The sequence below is a fragment of the Mustela nivalis genome (assembly GCF_964662115.1).
Source record: "Mustela nivalis genome assembly, chromosome: 1".
Classification (NCBI taxonomy): domain Eukaryota; kingdom Metazoa; phylum Chordata; class Mammalia; order Carnivora; family Mustelidae; genus Mustela; species Mustela nivalis.
Genome location: NC_139020.1, coordinates 155,285,253 through 155,306,041, shown reverse-complemented (window position 1 = coordinate 155,306,041; position 20,789 = coordinate 155,285,253). Strand labels below are relative to the sequence as shown.

Sequence of the window (20,789 nt, the reverse complement as noted above, 5' to 3'; positions counted from 1 at the left end):
TAATCAGAAATTAATGTATACTTAAAATTTTTTTTTCTGAAGAGCTAATCAATCTGGGATTGATTTTGGATTGAGATCAGTTGTGTCGAAGTCTGTTCATGTTCATTTGTTTTCTGATTTTCTTATGGGATGTTATTTTTTGTGAGCCGCATTGATGGACCTGCTTCTGTGTCACCAAAGTTAAGATCTTGTTGTTTAGACAACCACCCCAAATGGACAAAGGGCCATCTTGTAGGGTACATTACCATTGGGCTGTCTGGGTTGGGTGTATGGGAAGGTGTCATGGTGGGGCGGTGGAATGCATGTGGGAGTGACAGGTGAATTCAGAGGTGGCAGTGAGCTGATGTCCTGGGAAGCACATCACACAGTGAGGATGTCATAGACCCCGCCCAGCCCAGCTGCAAGCTGTGTGGCTTTCTTCTCCTGACTCCCTTCTCTCACCTCCTTGAGGTGTCTTAGCTTGGAGTACAAAGAACTAGGCAGGTAGGTGGATTATATGGTGGTGATTACTTGGGACTGAGTTTCTCTAGCATGTCCTTATGTGATCATAGGCAAGTATCTCAATTTCTCTGAGGTCTCCTGTTCTCTTCTGTAGAATGTGGATGATATACCAACATCTACCTTGTAGATCTCCTGGGAAGTTAAGAGAGATTATGAGAGATAATCTACTTAAAGCATTTGACCCAGTGCTTAGCCCATAGTTTAGAGCTCTTATTAATCTCAGTGCAGAGTTTCAGATTGAGTATACCAAAGCCACATCGAAATGTTTTGGTCATGTAGTTGCAAACCTCTGGTGGCTTCCCCAGTGACTTCTCCTGCTGGTTAGGGTAAAGTGTGAGGATCAGGTTGTCCAGTTTGGCTTCTTACTGACAGAGAAAATTGGAGAGAAACAGTAGTCTAAGAAGACCTAAGGTTAAAACCCCTGCCTATTAAAAAAAGGACACAAATAGTTCCCCTTCATTCTAGATGACTATTCCCTTTCAGAAACCCCCAACACATAATATTTATCTCATGACATTGTTCTTTTTCTCCATGAGATTGTTCTGAGGATTAAATGAGATAATGTAACGTTAACACACTTAAAATTTTACCTGAAACAGGATAGAAGCCATTAAATGATTGCTATCACTGTAAAAATGTTTGTAATACCACATTAATTGAAAAGTTTATCAAGGCAAATTGCATATGCATGACAGTGTCAGCTACTAAGTATATGGACATAAAGATTGCCAGAAAGAAATATACCAAAATGTTAAAAAACGTGCATATGCTAGGTGGCTTTTGTTTGTGGGTGATCATTTCCTTTTCTTGTTTTCCAAATTTTATTTAATGGATGATTCCATCAGCCAGGGCCCTGGCAGGAAACAGATGGCACATTTAAACTGGGCATTTTGAGGCTATTTTATTAAAGGGATATTTTTTAAATGGAGGCAGAGTTCAGGAAGAGGAACCAATGAGGGTGCAGTTTTCAGGTATGGTGAGAACAGGGTATCATTAGACCTACATTTGAAGGGGCCCAGGAAGGCAGGTTTTACAGAACCAGGGAGAGCCCTGTGGATGGGTCACATGGAAGGAGCTGTGGTGCATGACCGCCATTGGGCGGAAGGGTGGGGAGGAAAAACCGGACTTCACCCTCCTCTATTCTCTGGGTCTCTTGCTGGTGCCTCCCATCAGCCAAAGCTAGCCAGAAGCCAGAGTCCAGGGATCCCACTAAGGGGCCCATGTGAATCAGTTGCACAGGCTCTGAGCAGAGAGAAGAGGATAGGGAAAGGTCTGGTGGGCAAACTGCTGATGTGTAGCACAGTGAAGTTATACAAATTTTATAATGACTGGTAGAGTCATAAATAAGAAACAAAAACCCTTGCTGCCCTCAGTGTTTTCACACATGTGCACATCTCCCATTGTCCTCCCAGCTCAATGATTTCTGATTCTTCATTAACCACTGTGTCCTCTGGGTTCCCACAGCAACTAAATTTCTCCCTAGTGCAGCCACACTCACTGTGTGGTTTCATCCTCTATCCTTGACTCACCTAAATTCCCACGTTGTAAGAACCTTGAGGGCTGGGATGGTGTTTTTTTTTTCTTTTTCTTTTTTTTTATTATTTTTTTAAAATGTATTTTTTATTTATTTTCAGCATAACAGTATTCATTGTTTTTGTACCACACCCAGTGCTCCATGCAATCTGTGCCCTCTCTAATACCCACCACCTGGTTCCCCCTACCTCCCCCCCACCACTTAAAACCCCTCAGATTGTTTTTAGAGTCCATAGTCTCTCATGGTTCACCTCCCCTTCCAATTTCCCCCAACTCCCTTCTCCTAACTCCCCATGTCCTCCATGTTATTTGTTATGCTCCACAAATAAGTGAAACCATATGATAATTGACTCTCTCTGCTTGACTATTTCACTCAGCATAATCTCCTCCAGTCCCGTCCATGTTGCTACAAAAGTTGGCTATTCATCCTTTCTGATGGAGGCATAATACTCCATAGTGTATATGGACCACATCTTCCTTATCCATTCGTCCGTTGAAGTGCATCTTGGTTCCTTCCACTGTTTGGCCACCGTGGCCATTGCTGCTATAAACATTGGGGTACAGATGGCCCTTCTTTTCACTAGATCTGTATCTTTGGGGTAAATACCCAGGAGTGCAATTGCAGGATCATAGGGAAGCTCTATTTTTAATTTCTTGAGGAATCTCCACACTGTTCTCCAAAGAGGCTGCACCAACTTGCATTCCCACCAACAGTGGAAGAGGGTTCCCCTTTTTCCACATCCCTTCCAACACATGTTGTTTCCTGTCTTGCTAATTTTGGCCATTCTAACTGGTGTAAGGTGATATCTCAAATGGCACAGGGCTCTGATTTCTAATTCTAGTTGGATCAATTGATTTTTCCAGTCACCCTGGAATTTTTTTATTGTGTGCTTGGGTTAGGTGCCCCATGTTTTGGATTTCAAGCATCCTCCATTTTTTGGATTCTCTTTTCATTGTTTGGGAGCATATATTCAAATGATTTTTTTGTAAAGAATCATTCAGTGTCTGAAAAATTTGCCATCATACTTGATTATTAGTGAAGCTTGGAAAAGAATTGTATTCAGCCAATTTGATTCTTCAACCAATTTTCCATGCAATGCAATCTATTTTCTGTAAGAAAAATTTTCAGAATCAAGTATTTGAGGTATAAGTTTCACAATGAAGACTTGAATCATTCTAAATTTTATCAGTTACACCATATTAAATTTTATTAATTTAATTTTGCATGCATAGCCTATATTTCTATAGTCCATTTTGAGTCTGCGTTTATTAAAGATATTTGATTCTTTCATCAGCTTTTTCAGTTATTAAGAAAATTTTACTGCGCGTCATTTTATTTCATCAGATTTACTTAAGTTGATATTATTTATTTATTTATTTATTTATTATAAAGTCCTCTTATTTCCGGGTCAATTTTTATAGTTTCCAGTGTCAACTTTAACATGTAGTTCTTTAGTTATTTCAGCATCTATAACAAATTTTAATGTGCGCACTTTGTAGGGGTCTCAATTTTATTTTGTGTTACTTATTTCCATCAAGCCTCTTTTCTACTAGAAATTGAGTAAAATATTCCCAGCTTCAGAGTAACAGGGTCAGAGTGTCCAGTTTCTTCTTTAAGAAACGCTGCACTACATTCCTTGCTATCACTTAGCATAAGGTCTAGTTTTTGCCATCCAGGGTCTTTCAAGGCTCATCTATTTTCTAGGATCACCTAACTTTCATATGCTGTTGACTGCAGAGGAATGTTCAAATGTCTTTCGTGAGCACTAGAACCAAATACAGTAGAATCTCTTTATATTTCCACTTCATTTATACCAATTCAATCATATATGTTTATGAGAGAAAGGGGAGTGGAATGGAAGGGAGGGGGAATGGAGGGGTGGGAAGAAAGAGAGAGTAATCTAAGTAGTGTGGCCAATTCCATCATCCAGGAACATCCATCATTGACCTTGAATGAATAGAACAGAATACAGTGAATCTAGATTCCCTATGTCATTTCAGTTGATATATGATATATACCCACACTGTGGGCTTCAAATTACTCTTAGTATGTTTAAAGACATATACATTGCTTTTATCATGGCCCTTAAACACAATTCAACCAATCTGTGGGTTAACTGAAGAAAAGGTCTGGCACCAGAAGAAAAATTGTCCATATTCACCTTGTTGACCACATAGGTGGGATGCTTCTTCAGTTTGGTGCCTTCCTGAGGAATTTTCAAGAGAATTTGATTTTTTTTTTCTTACATGCTTTTTTCAAAGGCTAATGTGTGTAAGCTATGATTGCTCTGTGTTCAAATGCCTCCTCATTCTCTCCACTTGCAGGTTCCACAAACAGCTTCAATTCCATCTGTTTTAAATTCCCTCTTTTCCCCAAAGCTTCTTCCTTCCATAGTACTCTCTGTCTGAATGGGTGGCACTGTGCTGACCCAGCTGCCCAAGGCAGGAACCTCAGCTCCTTCCTGTCCCTCAAATCTCTCCCTCCCCATAAATCACTGATCAAGGGTATTTCTTAAGTGACTTTCAGATCCACCCACTCCATTCCGTCATCCTTAGTGGTTGTGATTGTTGGAACATTCTCTTCAGTTCCAGCTCCTCACCTCCTTTAGCCCCCGGTACTAAGTCCTATCCATTCTCATCAGTAAGAGAGGTATTTTTTAAAAAAAACCTGATAGTGTTACTCCTCTGTAACAACGACGACCACCACACACTCTTTAGCAACTCTCCATTACCCTCGGGGTGAAAACCATGATATTTACTAAGTATTATACGGCCCCACATGCTCTCTTAATGCTGACTGGGACCTTATCTGACAATTCCATCCCACAAAATCTCCATCCCAGGCAGACAGAACCTGATGACAGGCACCATGTTCTTTTTCACCCATGGGTCCCTGTACATGCTGTTTGTTTCTCCTACGACATTCTAATGTCCTTCTTTTTTCTTGTCTGTGTCTTACATCACCTTTAGGTCTCAACTGGGACATTAAAGCTTTGGCATATCATCCCTGATTCCCCGGGATCGGTTAGACACCTAACCCATGCACAAACATAGCACCCTCTACCTCTCCCTATATTAACATCTGTCTTACTCTATTGTAATTTCCTATCTTTTATCTGTCTTCACCACTACTACACCCGGGCAGCATAATTTGTAGGACCAGGAGGAGGGGCTGTTGTTTCTTCTCCATTAGTGCCTAGCCATGTTCTTAGAACAGACACTGAGCATATGGTTGCTGAATGAACAAACCAATGCTATGTTGGATTACCCACTGTAATTCTCTGGAGTGCCTTGGAAATCAATATTAGATTGACATTCAGGCATATAAGAAAGGAATAGTGTGCTTGGCATGGGCAGTGAAGGCATTTAACCTGAGCACTACTGCATTTTCTCAGAGCCTACTTTTAAACTTCAGGTTGTAGAGGAAGTCTTTATAGAAGGGACTGTCAGGGATAGGGGCCAATACAGCTATTATCCCATGGCAGAATGACCCTGTTAGTTTTGGCAAATCCTTGCTGCTTTCTTGGGGTCTCATTTCTGCCAGATCAGGGTTTCAGAAGTAAGAGAGTTGGCTTAGAATCATAAGTGTTAGTGTAAATGTTTGTGCCTGTGTTCGTAGCCTTTTTGTTTCCATTCCACCACATTTTAAGACCTTTGCTGACCAGTGAGAAGACACGTGCACTTATAGTTTTGATTTTGCAACTCATATCTATGTCCCACTTAATTCCCTATCCTTTCTGCTCCTGTTCACACTGCGGCCACTGAGCCACCATCTGCAGGTCCAACTTTAGTAGTTTGGCAGGTTCGGTATTACTGTCTTGCTCAGTGCTTGGGTCTCAGTTTTAGAGACTGGGCTTCTTCTGCCCATTGTTCCTGAACTTAACTTGCCACTTACATCCAGGTCCTCCAGGAATGATGGCCTGTTTTGGTCTTCCCTGTGCCCCAAATCCCTGCTATATCGACAATGGTGGTCACCTCTTCTGACCTGCTCCACAGCCAGTGAACTCCCAAGTCCCCTCACTTCACTTAATTCTTATAGCTGCCCATTGAAAACATCCTTAGAAAGTGGAATTCCAGGACAGGCTGTGTGGTTTCTACCTTCCAGAGCTCTCTAAGGACCTACCACTTATCTCTCTCTTGAGGATGAAGATGGATGACAGGTGCTACCCAGTGATCTTTCCAGATGAGCGGAATTTTCGTCCCTTCACTTCTGACACCCTGGCTACAATTGAGAAGAGGATCGCCATCCAAAAGGAGAAAAAGAAGTGCAAAGACCAGACAACCTTAGAACCCCAGCCTCGGCCTCAGCTTGACCTAAAGGTCTCCAGGAAGTTGCCCAAACTCTATGGTGACATTCCCCATGAGCTGATAGCAAGGCCTCTGGAAGACTTGGACCCATTCTACAGAAATCATAAGGTAGTTGACTGGGGGTCTGGGGTGTTCTAACCATGCAGTTATAATGACAGTTACAAGACTCTCCAAACACTGATCTTGGAGCTTACAGGGATGTCTGTCTTTCTCCTTTGCTATTACCACTTGTTGATGCCTTTGTACTGCTGAAAACCTTTTTCAGTTCTCATTTTCTTTCTGTATTGTATATCTTGGCAAAGAGGAGGAAGACTAGAAGCAGCAGGAAGCTTAAAAGGAAAACAGAGGGAAAAAATGGTGTCAGAAAGAGGACTGGACTAACAGAAAAATTGGGTGTAGGCCATTTAAGTGATTGGCTTTTTGACTTCAGATAAGCCACTTCACTAAGCCTTATTTTTCTGATCTGTAAAATGGGGATCATGTCTGCTTCCTATAACATGGGTATGATATGGAAGTACTTTATAAACTGTAAAGCATTATTCCTAGATGAAAGATGAATATCACTGTCCAAAAATGTCCATTTCAGCAGTAAGAGTTTTCCTCATCAAACTTCTCAACTATAGGCTTTTTAGGCTACTAAATGAGATTTTTCAAGGCCTGAGCCACAGACCAACATGACACATAATAAAATAAATGAAGTCCAAGAATATGGCAGTCAACTGGGCATATGGAGAATTTTTTTTCACAATTACCTGCATTTTATTGACAACAGTAAATGAGCAAAGTGCTACTGCCATAAATATGCCTGCTCTCTTGTTATCTTATATCTTTTTTATTGTATTTTATTTTATTTTATCTTATTTATTTTATTGTCTTATTTTATTATCTTTATTGTCTTACATCTTATTTTAAGTCAATACATTTATGCTAATTTATAAAGTCTTAGGAGACTGGAATCTCTTCCATATATTCTTATTTATGAATCATCAACAAAACATCACAAATTTTAGGTATTTAGCAAATGAATTTTGATGGTGATGCTGACTTTTTTTTTTATTGTAAGTACCCTTTATTAACATATAATGTATTATTAGCCCCAGGGTTACGGGTCTTTGAATCGCCAGGTTTAACACTTCACAGCACTCACCATAGCACATTCCTTCCACAATATCCATAACCCCACCACCCTCTCCCTACCCCTCGCCCCCCAGCAACCCTCAGTTTGTTTTGTGAGATTAAGAGTTCCTTATGGTTTGTCTCCCTCCTGATCCCATCTTGTTTTATTTATTCTTTTCCTACCCTCTAAACTCCCCACATTGCCTCTCAACTTCCTCATTATCAAGGAGAGCATATGATAATTGTCTTTCTCCGATTGACTTATTTCTTTAAGCATAATACCCTCTAGTTCCATCCACATCGTCACAAATGGCAAGACTTCATTTCTTTTGATGGTTGCATAGTATTCCATTGTATATATATACCACATCTTCTTTATCCATTTATCTGTTGATGGACATCTAGGTTTTTTTTGTAGCTTGGCTATTGTGGACATGACTGCTATAAACTTTCGGGTGCATGTGGGCATATGGAGAATTTTATGTAAATCCATGTCAATATGTGATAGGCTTGCTGTTTAACTTACCTGAATGTAGTTCTTATAGGGATATTCTAGTAAAAGTTTATTAAAGGGACTCCTGAGTGAGAAAATGTGAGCTCTGGGTTGTTCTGATGGCTGTTTGAAAGACTGGGGCAGTGAGAACAGTCCTCTCCTTTCAAGAAAAGCTCAGAAGACCTTACCATTATCATATCACTGTGTGACCCAGCAGAGAATGGAAAATCTACCTCACCAGACTGAGTTCAGAGAGGAAGGAAATTTGGGGAGAAGTCCTAGAAATATGAGACACTGAAACCATTTTCTGCTGGCAACCATAAGAAATTTATCTCTCCAGAGAAATGTTGCCTGGTATGTCCTTATATTGGGACAGACCTAGGGTTACTAGGCCAAATGGGAACTGTGTATATAGAGGAAAATGGGGTGTGAGTTGGAAAATCAAGAAGGGGGATGAGAGATGAGGGAACAGAAACAGTCCAGTATTTCTCCTTCTTATGCCCCAGAACTCCAGAGTCTTCTTGGAGGCAGAGTTGTTAAGTATGGGTTAACTGTTGGAGGTCTGCCTCAAGACTGGAGCAGGCTTGGTGTGCTGTAGACAGTCCTGAGAGGATAGATTCCTTCTCAGCTTGGGCTCCTGCTTTAAATCAGAAGACATGATACTTCTTTAGAACTTTGCATACCCATGACTCCATATGGCTGGCTGGTACTCTCAGAAGTCATGTGAGATATACGTGAAAGTTAGCACTCCACCTCGCAGATGAGGGAGATAATGACTAGAGGGGGCAGTGGATTAGGCCGGGCCAAACAACCAGTAAGGGATGGAGTTGTGACTCAAACCCAAGGGCTCCTTCTGTAGTCTAACGCTACTTCCTATCTTTAGAAATTTCCATTTTGAAGAGCTACAGAGACAGGGGTGGGGTCAGTAAGCAGACAGAAGGAGCTGGTACCTATCATTTTAATAATTTAAACCTTGACAAGTATAGTTAAATACACCATTAGTTGAAATATTTAAAACAGTCAGAGATGGCATTAATAAATATCAAGGGACACAGAGACAGAGCCATATCATGCCACCTATTAATCTGGGGTGACCCACCTCAGGGAGAGGTTTGCTTTCTGCCCTGAAATTATCTTTCTATTCAAAGGAAGGGCCCAGAATCCCTAAAGTGGGTCTTGGGCTCCTGAGCTCATAACTTTCAGAGAACTCTGTGGCCCATTTCCTTTTGTTGTAGAGGCAACAGAAAATATCCTACTCCATTTTTTCCTGCAGCCAGATGGCCAGCAGACAAGTAAGTTCCAGCAACTCAACGAAGGGTGGTTGATGGTTGGCAGTGACTGAAGTTCTGGTACCTCAGCCAAGGCAGCATCCACCCTGCTATATTGAGCCTGGGTGACAAGGCTTATCTTTTCTGCATAAGAACATACTGGATTACATGTCAAGTAGTACTTTTGCAAATCTTAAAGGAGCAGAGATATGGGGAAACAGGGACAATCCTCATTCTGTGAAGACTTTTGTAACTAATAACTTTAGGGACATATAAGGAGACAGCCAGATTATGGCTTAATGGAAAGAAGAGGTCTGGGAGTTGACGTTAGGAGCCTCTGAGTGATGGATTGTTGTCCGGAGGCTGCTTCATTCCCAAAGCCCAGGAAGACATGGTAGGAAGAAATGGGTGCAATTATGGTATTCTTCAGTGGATCCCAGTGGGCATTTTGGATGGGACAGCATACCATTTAGCAGATCTGTCCTGGGTTTGGCATCCATGGACCTACCCAGTAAAGGTCAGTAGGGCCTCCAGTTAATTGTGACAGAGAATCAAAAACACCCACATGCATTTCCAGATGCCTTCTGTAGGGCCTTTCCCACCAGTTGGGAACTATAGGTGGATTTGCCTGAATGTCTGTAAGGAGAATGGGAGAGCAAGTCTGGGAACCTTGATGACTTTTGTTGATGATCCTCAAGGTTAGAATTGACTTACAGACTATCTCATATAGAACAGCTCAGGTACAACAATATGGGCTCTCTAGGTCCTTGACTATTCTAAGGTTTGTTATGAAGTTTTCATTTATAATCAAAATAATTTAAAATAATCTGCTGAATATGAATGTTCAATACTACTTCCATCTCTCCAAGTTCCTTCTAGTTCTTATCTCCATAGATACATACCATGGAGTATGAAATGAAGGATTTTGCTTGTCCTGGTTACTAGCCTCTGCCCATGTTTTTCTGCAGGGTGTATATGTTCCATTTCTGGAGCCTCCAGAGTATTACACTAGGTAAACCGTCCACAGCCCAGTACTTATCTTGGGATTCTGAGTGAGACCTAGGCCATGTGGTGCATCTGTTGATGTCCAGAGTCCCAGTGTAGACTGGTCAGAAAGTACCTTGGGCTTCAGAATAACAGCACTGCCATCAGAAACTGTCAGGGTCATAATGAGCCAAGCCACACCTCAATCTGTGGTTCCACTAAATTTTCTCTAAATGAAATCATGATAAATATTGTTTTGTTACTGCATGTAATTCTTGTTGTGTTTTTTTTTTTGTTTTGTTTTTGCAGACATTTATGGTGTTGAACAAAAAGAGAACAATCTACCGCTTCAGTGCCAAGCGTGCCTTGTTCATTTTTGGGCCTTTCAATCCAATCCGAAGTTTAGCCATCAAAATCTCGGTCCATTCATATCTTTTCATTGCATCTTTTACTAAGTCCAGGTCATGTTAAAAGTGCAAGAGCCCCAGATTGTTCACATGCTTGTTGAGTGGAAGTAGTTTGTTCTTGAAACAAATTCTGGCTGAGGGCCTACTGCTGTGTGGCAGGGCCTCTGCTACTGCTATGTGTGAACAAGACTTGGCCCTGCACTAGGATCCTATGACCTCAGAAGGAGATGGGCCTTAAAGGCAGGCAATTTCGTTAGTGAGATAGGCAGTTTGGGAGGAGTAGTAGTGCTTTGGAGGCATCCAGGATGACTTTCTGGAGAAAGGAACATCTAAGTTGAGACCCAAACCAAGGTTGCAAACTATTAGCCTTTGCTCTGTATTTAGCTGCTCAGTGTGTTGTGCTGGACCTACACAGTGTTTAAAACTTTCTGGAGACACTCTATAATGCTAAAAGTCCAGATTTGCAGCATCTTTTGAAGATGGAACCTCTATGAAGACTAGGCCTGCCTTCCTACCTGGCAAAAATCAGTGTTGTGAGGAAGCACTGCCTCTATCAGAGGAGTTGTGCAAGCTCTGCTTCACCCCATCTCAGCCCCTCTCTGTGACCCTGCATCTGCCCACCTCACCCATTTAAATGAATCCCTGAACTCTTAAGACTTTGAGATTCCATCCTCAGTGTTAAAGAGTAAAGACAGTCAGCACTGCCAATGTGGGCAGCAGGTAGTGGGGACACCAGACAGTTTTAGACTGGGAGACAAGAGTGCTAGACATAATGAAGTACTGGGGAATGGGAAGGGGTAACTATTCAGGTTGGATTCTCTAGAAGCAGAGCCCGAGATGGAGATTTTTATTTAAGTGATTCAGTGCTCTCTGGAGAAGGAAAGAGGGAAACAGGATGGAGCAGAAAGTGGAGGCTAGTGAGGATGGGGTCTCAGCTGATCCCACATCAGCTTGAGCCTGCCAGGAGCTCTGGAGCACTAAATAAATCACAGAGCTGCTCCCCTGGAAGCAAGGGGCCAGCTTTTTCTATGTCTCAGGCCGTCAGACATGAGGAAGGGAGCTATAGCCCTCCAGGTGAGGAGGCTGCCATTTGGCTGAGGACAGTTCTTCAGGGGAAGGGACAGCTATAAGTTGTTCTTTGCCAACACTCACAGTAAGCAGACAGGTGCACCTGTGGAAAGGAGACCTGGAGGTATGCCCACAGCCTTCACTGTGATTGATGACATGTGCCACCCTGTAGTGTATCTGCCTTAACGAACAGCAGTCACATTGTTCAGCATGTTCATCATCTGCACCGTCATCATCAACTGTGTGTTCATGGCCACCGCCTACAGTAAGGAAAGCAGTAATGCCGACAGTGCTGAGTAAGTGTTTGTCCTGCGCTTGTCTGTCCTAAGGTTTTAAAAAAATTCACCTAAAAGACTTGTGATTACATCAGAGTTCAGATATATAAAGACAAACTCACCCATAATCCCGCTTCCCCAGCACAAATGCTGGCAGAGCCCATTTTAGTTTGGTATACATATTTTTATTTTGTTTTTTAAAGACATTTTAAAATAATAAACAGCACACATACAAATTTTATGTCTAGCTTTTAAGTGGTTTTCCTTGGGTTTACATAGTCTTTATAGGAATCTACTTTTATGGTTATATAATATTTTACCAGGTGAATAAACCATAATTAACTTCTAGCATTTTACTACTATAAATATTGGAACAAGCAACATTTTTGCATATAGCTACTTTTTAAAAAATTACTATTTTCTTAAGACAGAGTGTTAGAAATGGGCTTGCTGGATGAAAAGTTACATTTTAATGCTTGAAAAATATATGGTGGCAAAATAGTTTCTAAAAAATTTGGATAAGTTATTAATTTATAGAGTTGAAAATATTTACATTTCCTTAATTTCTGGTTGGGTTGGACTCTTTTGTTTTAGTTTGTGAATTGGGTATTCCCATCTTTGACCATGTATCATTTTTGCTTTTACCCAGGTGCATTTTGGTGAGTTTTTACAACTAAAATATTTACTTTTTGTAATTTTTAGTTGGCTATTCAGTCATATAAGTTAATTTTTCAACTCAGAGAGTACTGTATTTTAATAAATATTCTCTTATATGTTGTCTTGGTTTTTCTAATTTAACATATTTACTGCTTTAGTTTTTCAGGAATATATTAAATAAGAAATTGACAGAATAATAAGAGATCTCTTATTTTGATCACATATTTAATTATGTGATAGAAACCACCACAATCAACATTACAGTACATTCCAGACACCCTAAAAGTTTCCTCATGCTTCTTGGCAGTAAGTCCCCTAACCCCAACTCCTAACGCTAGGCTTGATCTGCTTTCTGTCACTCTAGGCTAGCCTTGCCTTTCTAGAATTTCATATAATGGGCTCATATGGTATCTATGATATCATACTTTCATGTCTGGCTTCTTCCACTTAGCATGTTTTGAGGTGCATCCGTGCTCTTGTTTATATCACTAGCTTTCCCCCTCTTTGTTGTCGAGTTGTATTCCTTTGTATGGGTATACCACAATTTGTTTTCCCATTCACATGTGGGTTGTTTCTATTTTTGGTTATTATGAACAAACTTGCTATGAATATTTCTGTATAAAAGTCTTTTTGTGGCTGTATGTTTGCATTTCCCCTGGATAAATACCTAGGAGTAAAATTGTTGTGTGTTATATGGTGAGTAAATGAGTAATAATAAACTGCCAAACTTTTCCAAGGCGGCTGCACTGTTTTGTAATTCTGCCGGCAACATATGAAGGTTTCAAAGTCTTTATTAATTTCATCCTTCAGTTTACTTTGAATTTAATTGCTTTTGAGTTTAATTTGCTTTTCCATTTCTAGCTTATTAAAATAGAAACTTGGTTGGTTTGAGATCTTTCTTCTTTCCTTGTACAATTGTATAAAGCTATAAATTTCCACCCAGGTACTGCTAAAGCTTCATCCCAAAGATATTGATACCCTGTGTTTTTATTTTATTCATTGCTTAAACATATTCCCTACTTCTTCTTGTGATTTCTTCTTTGTCCCATACGTTATTCAGAAGTGTGGTTTTTTAAATTTCCAAATATTTTATATTTTTCTAGTTGTCTTATCATTGACAACTTCCAATTTAATTCGGTTGTAGAGAATATACTCTAAGATTTCAACCTTTTGAAATTAGGAGAAATTTATTTTATGGTTCTACCCTGGGAAATTTTTCACATGGATTTGAAAGAATGTGGATTCTACAGTTGTATGATATGATATTCTGAAGATGGTCAGTTAGGGTGGTTGATAGTGTCATTTAGATTTTATCTTTTTACCATTTCTATTAGTACTTCTATGAATTACTGAGGAGAGGTTTCAAATCTCCATCTATGATTGTGAATTTGTCTATTATCCTTTTCTTTTTGGTAAGTTTTGCCTCGTGTTTTTTGCAACACTATTATTAGGCACATACAGATTTATGGTTATTATATCTTCCTAATATGTGCATTCTTTTATCATTATGAAATGTCTTTCTTTATCTCTAGTAGCATTCCTTTAAGTATTTGTTTTGTCTGAGATTACTATAGCTACTCCAGCTTTCTTATGCTCATTGTTTGCATGGCATGTCTTTTTTCATTCTTTTACTCTCAACCCTTTTTTGTATTAATAGTGTACTGTATTTTTGTATTTTAGTGTTTTTGTAGTTATAGTGTATCTTTTGTGCTAATAGTTGGTTCTTGTTTATTATGCAGTATATTTTTCAATCTCTGCCTTTTGATGGAACATTTATTTCATTTGCATTTAATATAATTATGAATATGCTTGAATTCAGGTCTGCTGTTTTTCTATCAGTTTTCTGTTGATCTCATTTGTTTTTTGTTCCTTTGTGCTTCTCTTGTTCTTTCATTCCTGCCTTTTTTTTTTTTTTTTGTTAATCAGGTACATGTAATATTTCATTTTAATTCTCTGCTGTTTTTTTTGTTTTTGTTTTAGCTTTCCTTTTTGTTTTATTTTAGCTTTTCCTTTGCATTACTTTTTAGTGATTGCTTCTTCTCTGTTGCTAAGTAAACTTGGGATTTAGTTAAGGTCAGTGAGTTCAGGGCTGTGCCTTGGAGCAAGGGGCATGGACACCCCTGAGAATAGAAACCATCCTGACAATATTGCTGGGGAAATGGTCTCACCTATAGAGAGTTGGCTATTCCATGTGAGGAGCTAACTGGTAGTGCAGGGGCTGCTGCTCCTTGTTTACTGCAGTGTCTCTGGAAACCTTCGTAGTCAACCAAGTGAGATCTATGGAGGAGGCAGATCCAGGAATGGGGAATGCTTCCATAGAAGTGGTCTGCCCTGCTAGCATTTCTGGTGAGATACAATGAGTCTTCTTTTTCTGTTGATGGAAAGCAGTGGCCCAATTGGATGCTAATCTGCTCAAAGACCATTTTCACCACTAAAACATATGAACATCTAGGCTGAAGGGAAGCTGCTGCTGTCCCCTGGTGGCATAGGGACTAGCAATGGATTCATGAAAGTAGGAGTTGGAGAAGGCTGTTGATAATGGTTTTATAAAAGAAGGCATGTAACTGAGTTGTTAGGCCCATGAGGGGGAGAGTTACCTTAGTTTTGTCAGTGTCCTTTGGTTAGAAAACTTTTAAATGGGAAATTGATTCCAAGCTGATAGTTCTCAGAGAATGAATGCCAAAGTGCCCTAGGATAGGTCATGGTGTTAACCTATCTGGACTCCACTCATGGCCCTGACTGGATACCCTAACCATGCTTGAACTGACAGTGACACACTCCAGAGGGCCTTATTTGCCTGGTGGTTTGGGATTTCCCTATCACGGAGTTCCCAAGCCCTGTTCCTGGTGGTGGGCATGGCTTTACTCCCTATCATATGTCATGTTGGTCTGCCTGTCCCTCTATTGGCCAGGCTTCTGCTGGAAAAGAGAGAATGGGAGGGGATGGGAGGTGGAAGGCAGAAATGGCAGTCAGAGGCTGTTTTCTCAATGGTCTGAGATCTAGAAGGAGACTTGCAAAATCCCACAAATCTGCAATTACAGCCTTTTTCCAAAAAATACCCTTCATTTTGTAAATTATACCTCAGGTTTAATAATGGTATTTCAGGGCAGATATGATTTAATCTTCTGTGTTCATTTGTCACCTAAAAGGTGATCAGCTTAAAAAAACAAACAAACAAAACTGAAGCAGAGAGCCACTCACAACTATTTCTCCTCTTAGATTTGGATTTTTCAAGTTCCCAAGACCTCAGTTCTTTAGCCTTGTGGACTGACAGTGGCTGGGTATTCTATCAGAAAAGATCCATTTCTTTTACTGTGAAATGACAGATCGTTTAGATTGTTTGAATTGTTTCTGTCCCTAAAGGGAAGCCTGTGTGTGTGTGTGTGTGTGTGAGTGCACGCGCGTGCGCAGAACCAGCATTTTTTTTTCTTCAAAAAATCAATTACTTTAATATATATTTATCTTTTCTTTTCTACAAATCAGGTCATGCTGTTTGTGAAGCAAAACATAACTCATTGTCATAACCTAGAATTAAGAAGGCCTAAGTAAACTGTCCCCACAAATAAATTTCTAGTTAAATATATATTATATATATATTTTAAAATATATTATTTATATTTATATTTATATTATATATTTATATTATATATTAATGTTTATATGTTTATATGTTTATATATAAATATATATTTATATAATTTATGTAACTTTATAATTATAATATATATATTATATACACTATATATAATAATATATAATTTATATATAAATGTATAAGTATATTTATATTATATATTTATGTTATATTTATATTTATATTTTATATATAAATATAATACCTTAAATATATTATATATATATATTTAATTTATTCTTTATTTTTTATTTTTTTTCATTTATTTATTTTCAGCATAACAGTATTGATTATTTTTGCACCACACCCAGTGCTCCATGCAATCCGTGCCCTCTATAATACCCACCACCTGGTACCCTGACCTCCCACCCCCTGCCACTTCAAACCCCTCAGATTGTTTTTCAGAGTCCATAGTCTCTCATGGTTCACCTCCCCTTCCAATTTCTCCCAACTTCCTTCTCCTCTCTATCTCCCCATGTCCTCCATGCTATTTGTTATGCTCCACAAATAAGTGAAACCATATGATAATTGACTCTCTGCTTGACTTATTTCACTCAGCAGAATCTCTTCCAGTCCCGTCCATGTTGCTACAAAAGTTGGGTATTCATCCTTTCTGATGGAGGCATAATACTCCATAGTGTATATGGACCACATCTTCCTTATCCATTTGTCCATTGAAGGGCATCTTGGTTCTTTCCACAGTTTGGCAACCGTGGCCATTGCTGCTATAAACATTAGGGTACAGATGGCCCTTCTTTTCACTAGATCTGTATCTTTGGGGTAAATACCCAGGAGTGCAATTGCAGGGTCATAGGGAAGCTCTATTTTTAATTTCTTGAGGAATCTCCACACTGATCTCCAAAGAGGCTGTACCAACTTGCATTCCCACCAACAGTGTAAGAGGGTTCCCCTTTCTCCACATCCCCTCCAACACGTGTTGTTTCCTGTCTTGCTAATTTTGGCCATTCTGCCTGGTGTAAGGTGAGATCTCAATGTGGTTTTAATTTGAATCTCCCTGATGGCTAGTGATGATGAACATTTTTTCATGTGTCTGATAGCCATTTGTATGTCTTCATTGGAGAAGTGTCTGTTCATATCTTCTGCCCATTTTTTTGATATGATTGTCTGTTTTGTGTGTGTTGAGTTTGAGGAGTTCATTATAGATCCTGGATATCAACCTTTTGTCTGTACTGTCATTTGCAAATATCTTCTCCCATTCCGTGGGTTGCCTTTTTGTTTTGTTGACTGTTTCCTTTGCTGTGCAGAAGCTTTTGATTTTGATGAAGTCCCCAAAGTTCATTTTCAGTTTTGTTTCCTTTGCCTTTGGAGAGATATCTTGAAAGAAGTTGCTGTGGCTGATATTGAAGAGGTTACTGCCTATTTCTCCTCTAGGATTCTGATGGATTCCTGTCTCACGTTGAGGTCTTTTATCCATTTTGAGTTTTTTTTTTGCGTACGGTGTAAGAGAATGGTCGAGTTTCATTCTTCTACATAGCTGTCCAGTTTTCCCAGCTCCATTTATTGAAGAGACTGTCTTTTTTCCACTGTATATTTTTTTCTGCAGAACCAGCATTTTTGACAGCTTGCGTTTATAACAAGAGAGATGGAATATTGTGGGGTTTTGTTGTTGTTTTTTATTTGCTTATTTTATTTGTTTTTGAGGGAGAAAGGGGAAGAAGGGAAATAAATTAGAGGATAGAACGTGATGAAGGACTCAGGGAAGAGAATAGAAATGGGTTTTTCTTTTTAATTGCTGTAAAATATATATTACATAAAATTTACCATCTTAGCCATTTTTCAGTGATATTAAGTATATTCACAGAATTGTGCAACCAGTTACCACCATCGATCTCCAGAAGTCTTTCTATTTTGCAGAACTGAAACTCTGTGCTTATTAAACACTAACTCCCCTCCAGTCCCTGGCAATGTATTTGACCTCGTTTAAGTGGAATCATACAGTATTTATCTTTTTGTGACTGGTTCATTTCCCTTAGCAGAATGACTTCAAGGTTTATCTACATTGTAGCATGTGTCAGGAGTTCCTTCCTTTTTAAGGCTGAATAAGTCTAGTTCCATACAAAATTTTTACGATATTATTGACTGTATTCCCTATGCTGTACATTACATTCTCATTTTTTTTTTATTTTATAACTTAAGGATTGCACCTCTTAATTCCCTTCATCTATTTCATCCATCCCCCATCTCCCATTCTCCTCCCCTCTGGGAACCATCAGTTTGTTCTCTATTTCTAGGCATCTATTTTGTTTTGTTTGTTTTGCCTTTTAGATTCCACATATAAGTGAAATCATACAGTATTTGTTTTTCTCTGTCTAATTTTACTTAGCATAATACTCTCTGGTCTATCTTAGTTGCCAAGAATAGCAAGATTTCATTCTTTTTTTAAGGTGGAGTACTATTCTCTTGTGTATATATACCACATCTTTATCTGTTTATCTGGTGATGGGCATTTAGATTGCTTCCGTATGTTGGCAGCTGTAAATAATGCTGCATTGAACGTAGCAGTATGTATGTCTTTTCAAATTAGTGTTTTGGTTTTGTTTGGTTAAATACCCAGACGTGGAATTGCTGGATCATATAGTACTTCTATTTTTAATTTTTAAATGAACCCCTACACTGTTTTCCTTTGTGGCTGAACCAATTTACATTCCTATCTACCGTGCACAAGGACTCCCTTTTCTCTCATCCTTGCCAACACTTGCTTCTTATCTTTTTGATAATGTTTATTGTGATAAGTGTGAGATGATAGCTCACTGTGGTCTTGATTTGCATTTTCTTCCTTATTAGTGACCTTAAGTGTCTCTTCGTGTGCCTGTTGACCATCTGTATATCTTCTCTAGGAAAATGTCTATTCAGGTCTTCTGCTCATTTTTAATAAGATTGTTTGCTTGATATTGAGTTGTAGGAGTTTTTAAAATATAATTTAGATGTTATCTGGTGGGGGCTTTGGGATATAGCATTTGCAGATATCATCTCTGCTTCATAGGTTGCCTTTTTCATTTTGTTGATGATTTCCTTTGCTGTGCAAAAGCTTTTCACTTTGATGTAGCTCCATTTGTTTACTTTTACTTTTGTTGTCCTTATCTGGAGAGACAGAACCAAACAAATATTGCTAAGACCAATGTCAGAGAGCTTACTGCCCAAGTTTTCATCTAGGAGTTTTATGCTTTTGGTTCTTACGTTTAAGTCTTTAAATCCATTTTAAGTTTATTTTTGTATATGGTGTAATTCTTTGTTGTTATTAAGTTGTATATCTGGGTATTAACCTCTCATCAGATATATGATTTGCAAGTATTTTCTTCTAGAAGTTGTATAGTTTCTGCTCTTGCCCTTAGATATTTAATCCATTTTGAATTAATTTTTGTATATGCTGTAAGGTAGGGGTCCAACTTTATTTTTTTGCATGAGGATGTTGAGCTTTCCCAGTACCATTTGTTGAAAAGACTGTCCTTTTCCTGCCGAACAGTCTTGGCATCTTTTTTGAAAATCATTTAACTATATATGCTAGGGCTTATTTCTGGGCTTTCTGTTCTATTCCAGTGGTCTATATGTCTCTCTTTATACCAGCTACACACTGTTTATATTACTTTTGCTTGGTGATAAGTTTTGATATAAGAAAGTGTGAGATCTCCAACTTTTTCTTTTTCAAGATTGTTTTGGCTATTCAGGGTCCCTTGAAATTTCACATGAATTTCAGGATGGATGTTTTTATTTTTGCAAAGAATGTCATTGTGATTTTGATAGGGATTGCACTGAATCTGTAGATGACTGAGTAGTACAAACATCTTAATAGTATTAAGTCTTCAGACCTATGAATATAGGATATGGAAAGATCCCGTTTTCAGCCTTGTCACTTATGGTTCCTTTGCTGTCACCCCCTTCAGTACATCACAGTGACAACTCTAGAGTAGTAGTGACAAAATAACAGTGACAACACCCATTCCTAAGGTCCCAGATTGGCTAAAACGACTCTCAAGAATATGGCTGTAGAGCTAGGCATTGAATAGCACTTTTACAATTTTATCTGTGGGCCTGTTTCTCAGAAATTCTAACCACTAGAACTTCCTTAAGTAACCTACTACACTGAACTGTGGTTTGCTGATAATCAGAATGTTGAATGTCACATTGAAATGGAAAAACGGCATAAAGTCTAGATAAGACAAATGGGCTCTCTGCTGTTCACACCACTTACCATCTTCCTTCTTGTTCTGAATGCTTTGCTTTATAGGTATGTTTTCACTGGGATTTATATTTTTGAAGCTTTGATAAAAATATTAGCAAGAGGTTTAATTCTGGATGAGTTTTCTTTTCTTCGAGATCCATGGAACTGGCTGGACTCCGTTGTCATTGTAACAGCGTAAGAATGTCAAAGTTGTTTATTGAGGAAACTCGGGGTGGGAAAGAAGCTCCTGGGCTTCCACCAGGAAGTGTGGGTCCATGTGAGTAACTGTGTCCTATTAAGGCCAAGAGTTCTGAGTGCAGTGTTGATTGGCCCTGAACAGCACCCTGCAGACGATTGGCCAGAGG

The 20,789-nt window shown here is 39.0% G+C and overlaps 1 protein-coding gene across 1 annotated transcript in view; it reads left to right on the top strand.

The window, feature by feature from the left end:
• The window catches only part of SCN11A (sodium voltage-gated channel alpha subunit 11), a 103,644-nt gene that overhangs the window by 12,172 nt on the left and 70,683 nt on the right, over positions 1-20,789 (top strand). Inside the window, exons 3-6 of the mRNA XM_082746047.1 lie at positions 6,177-6,450; positions 10,513-10,633; positions 11,881-11,974; positions 20,491-20,619. Of these exons, the coding sequence (XP_082602173.1) occupies positions 6,178-6,450; positions 10,513-10,633; positions 11,881-11,974; positions 20,491-20,619 (617 nt within the window). The 5' untranslated portion in view covers position 6,177. The remainder of the gene's footprint in view (positions 1-6,176; positions 6,451-10,512; positions 10,634-11,880; positions 11,975-20,490; positions 20,620-20,789) is intronic.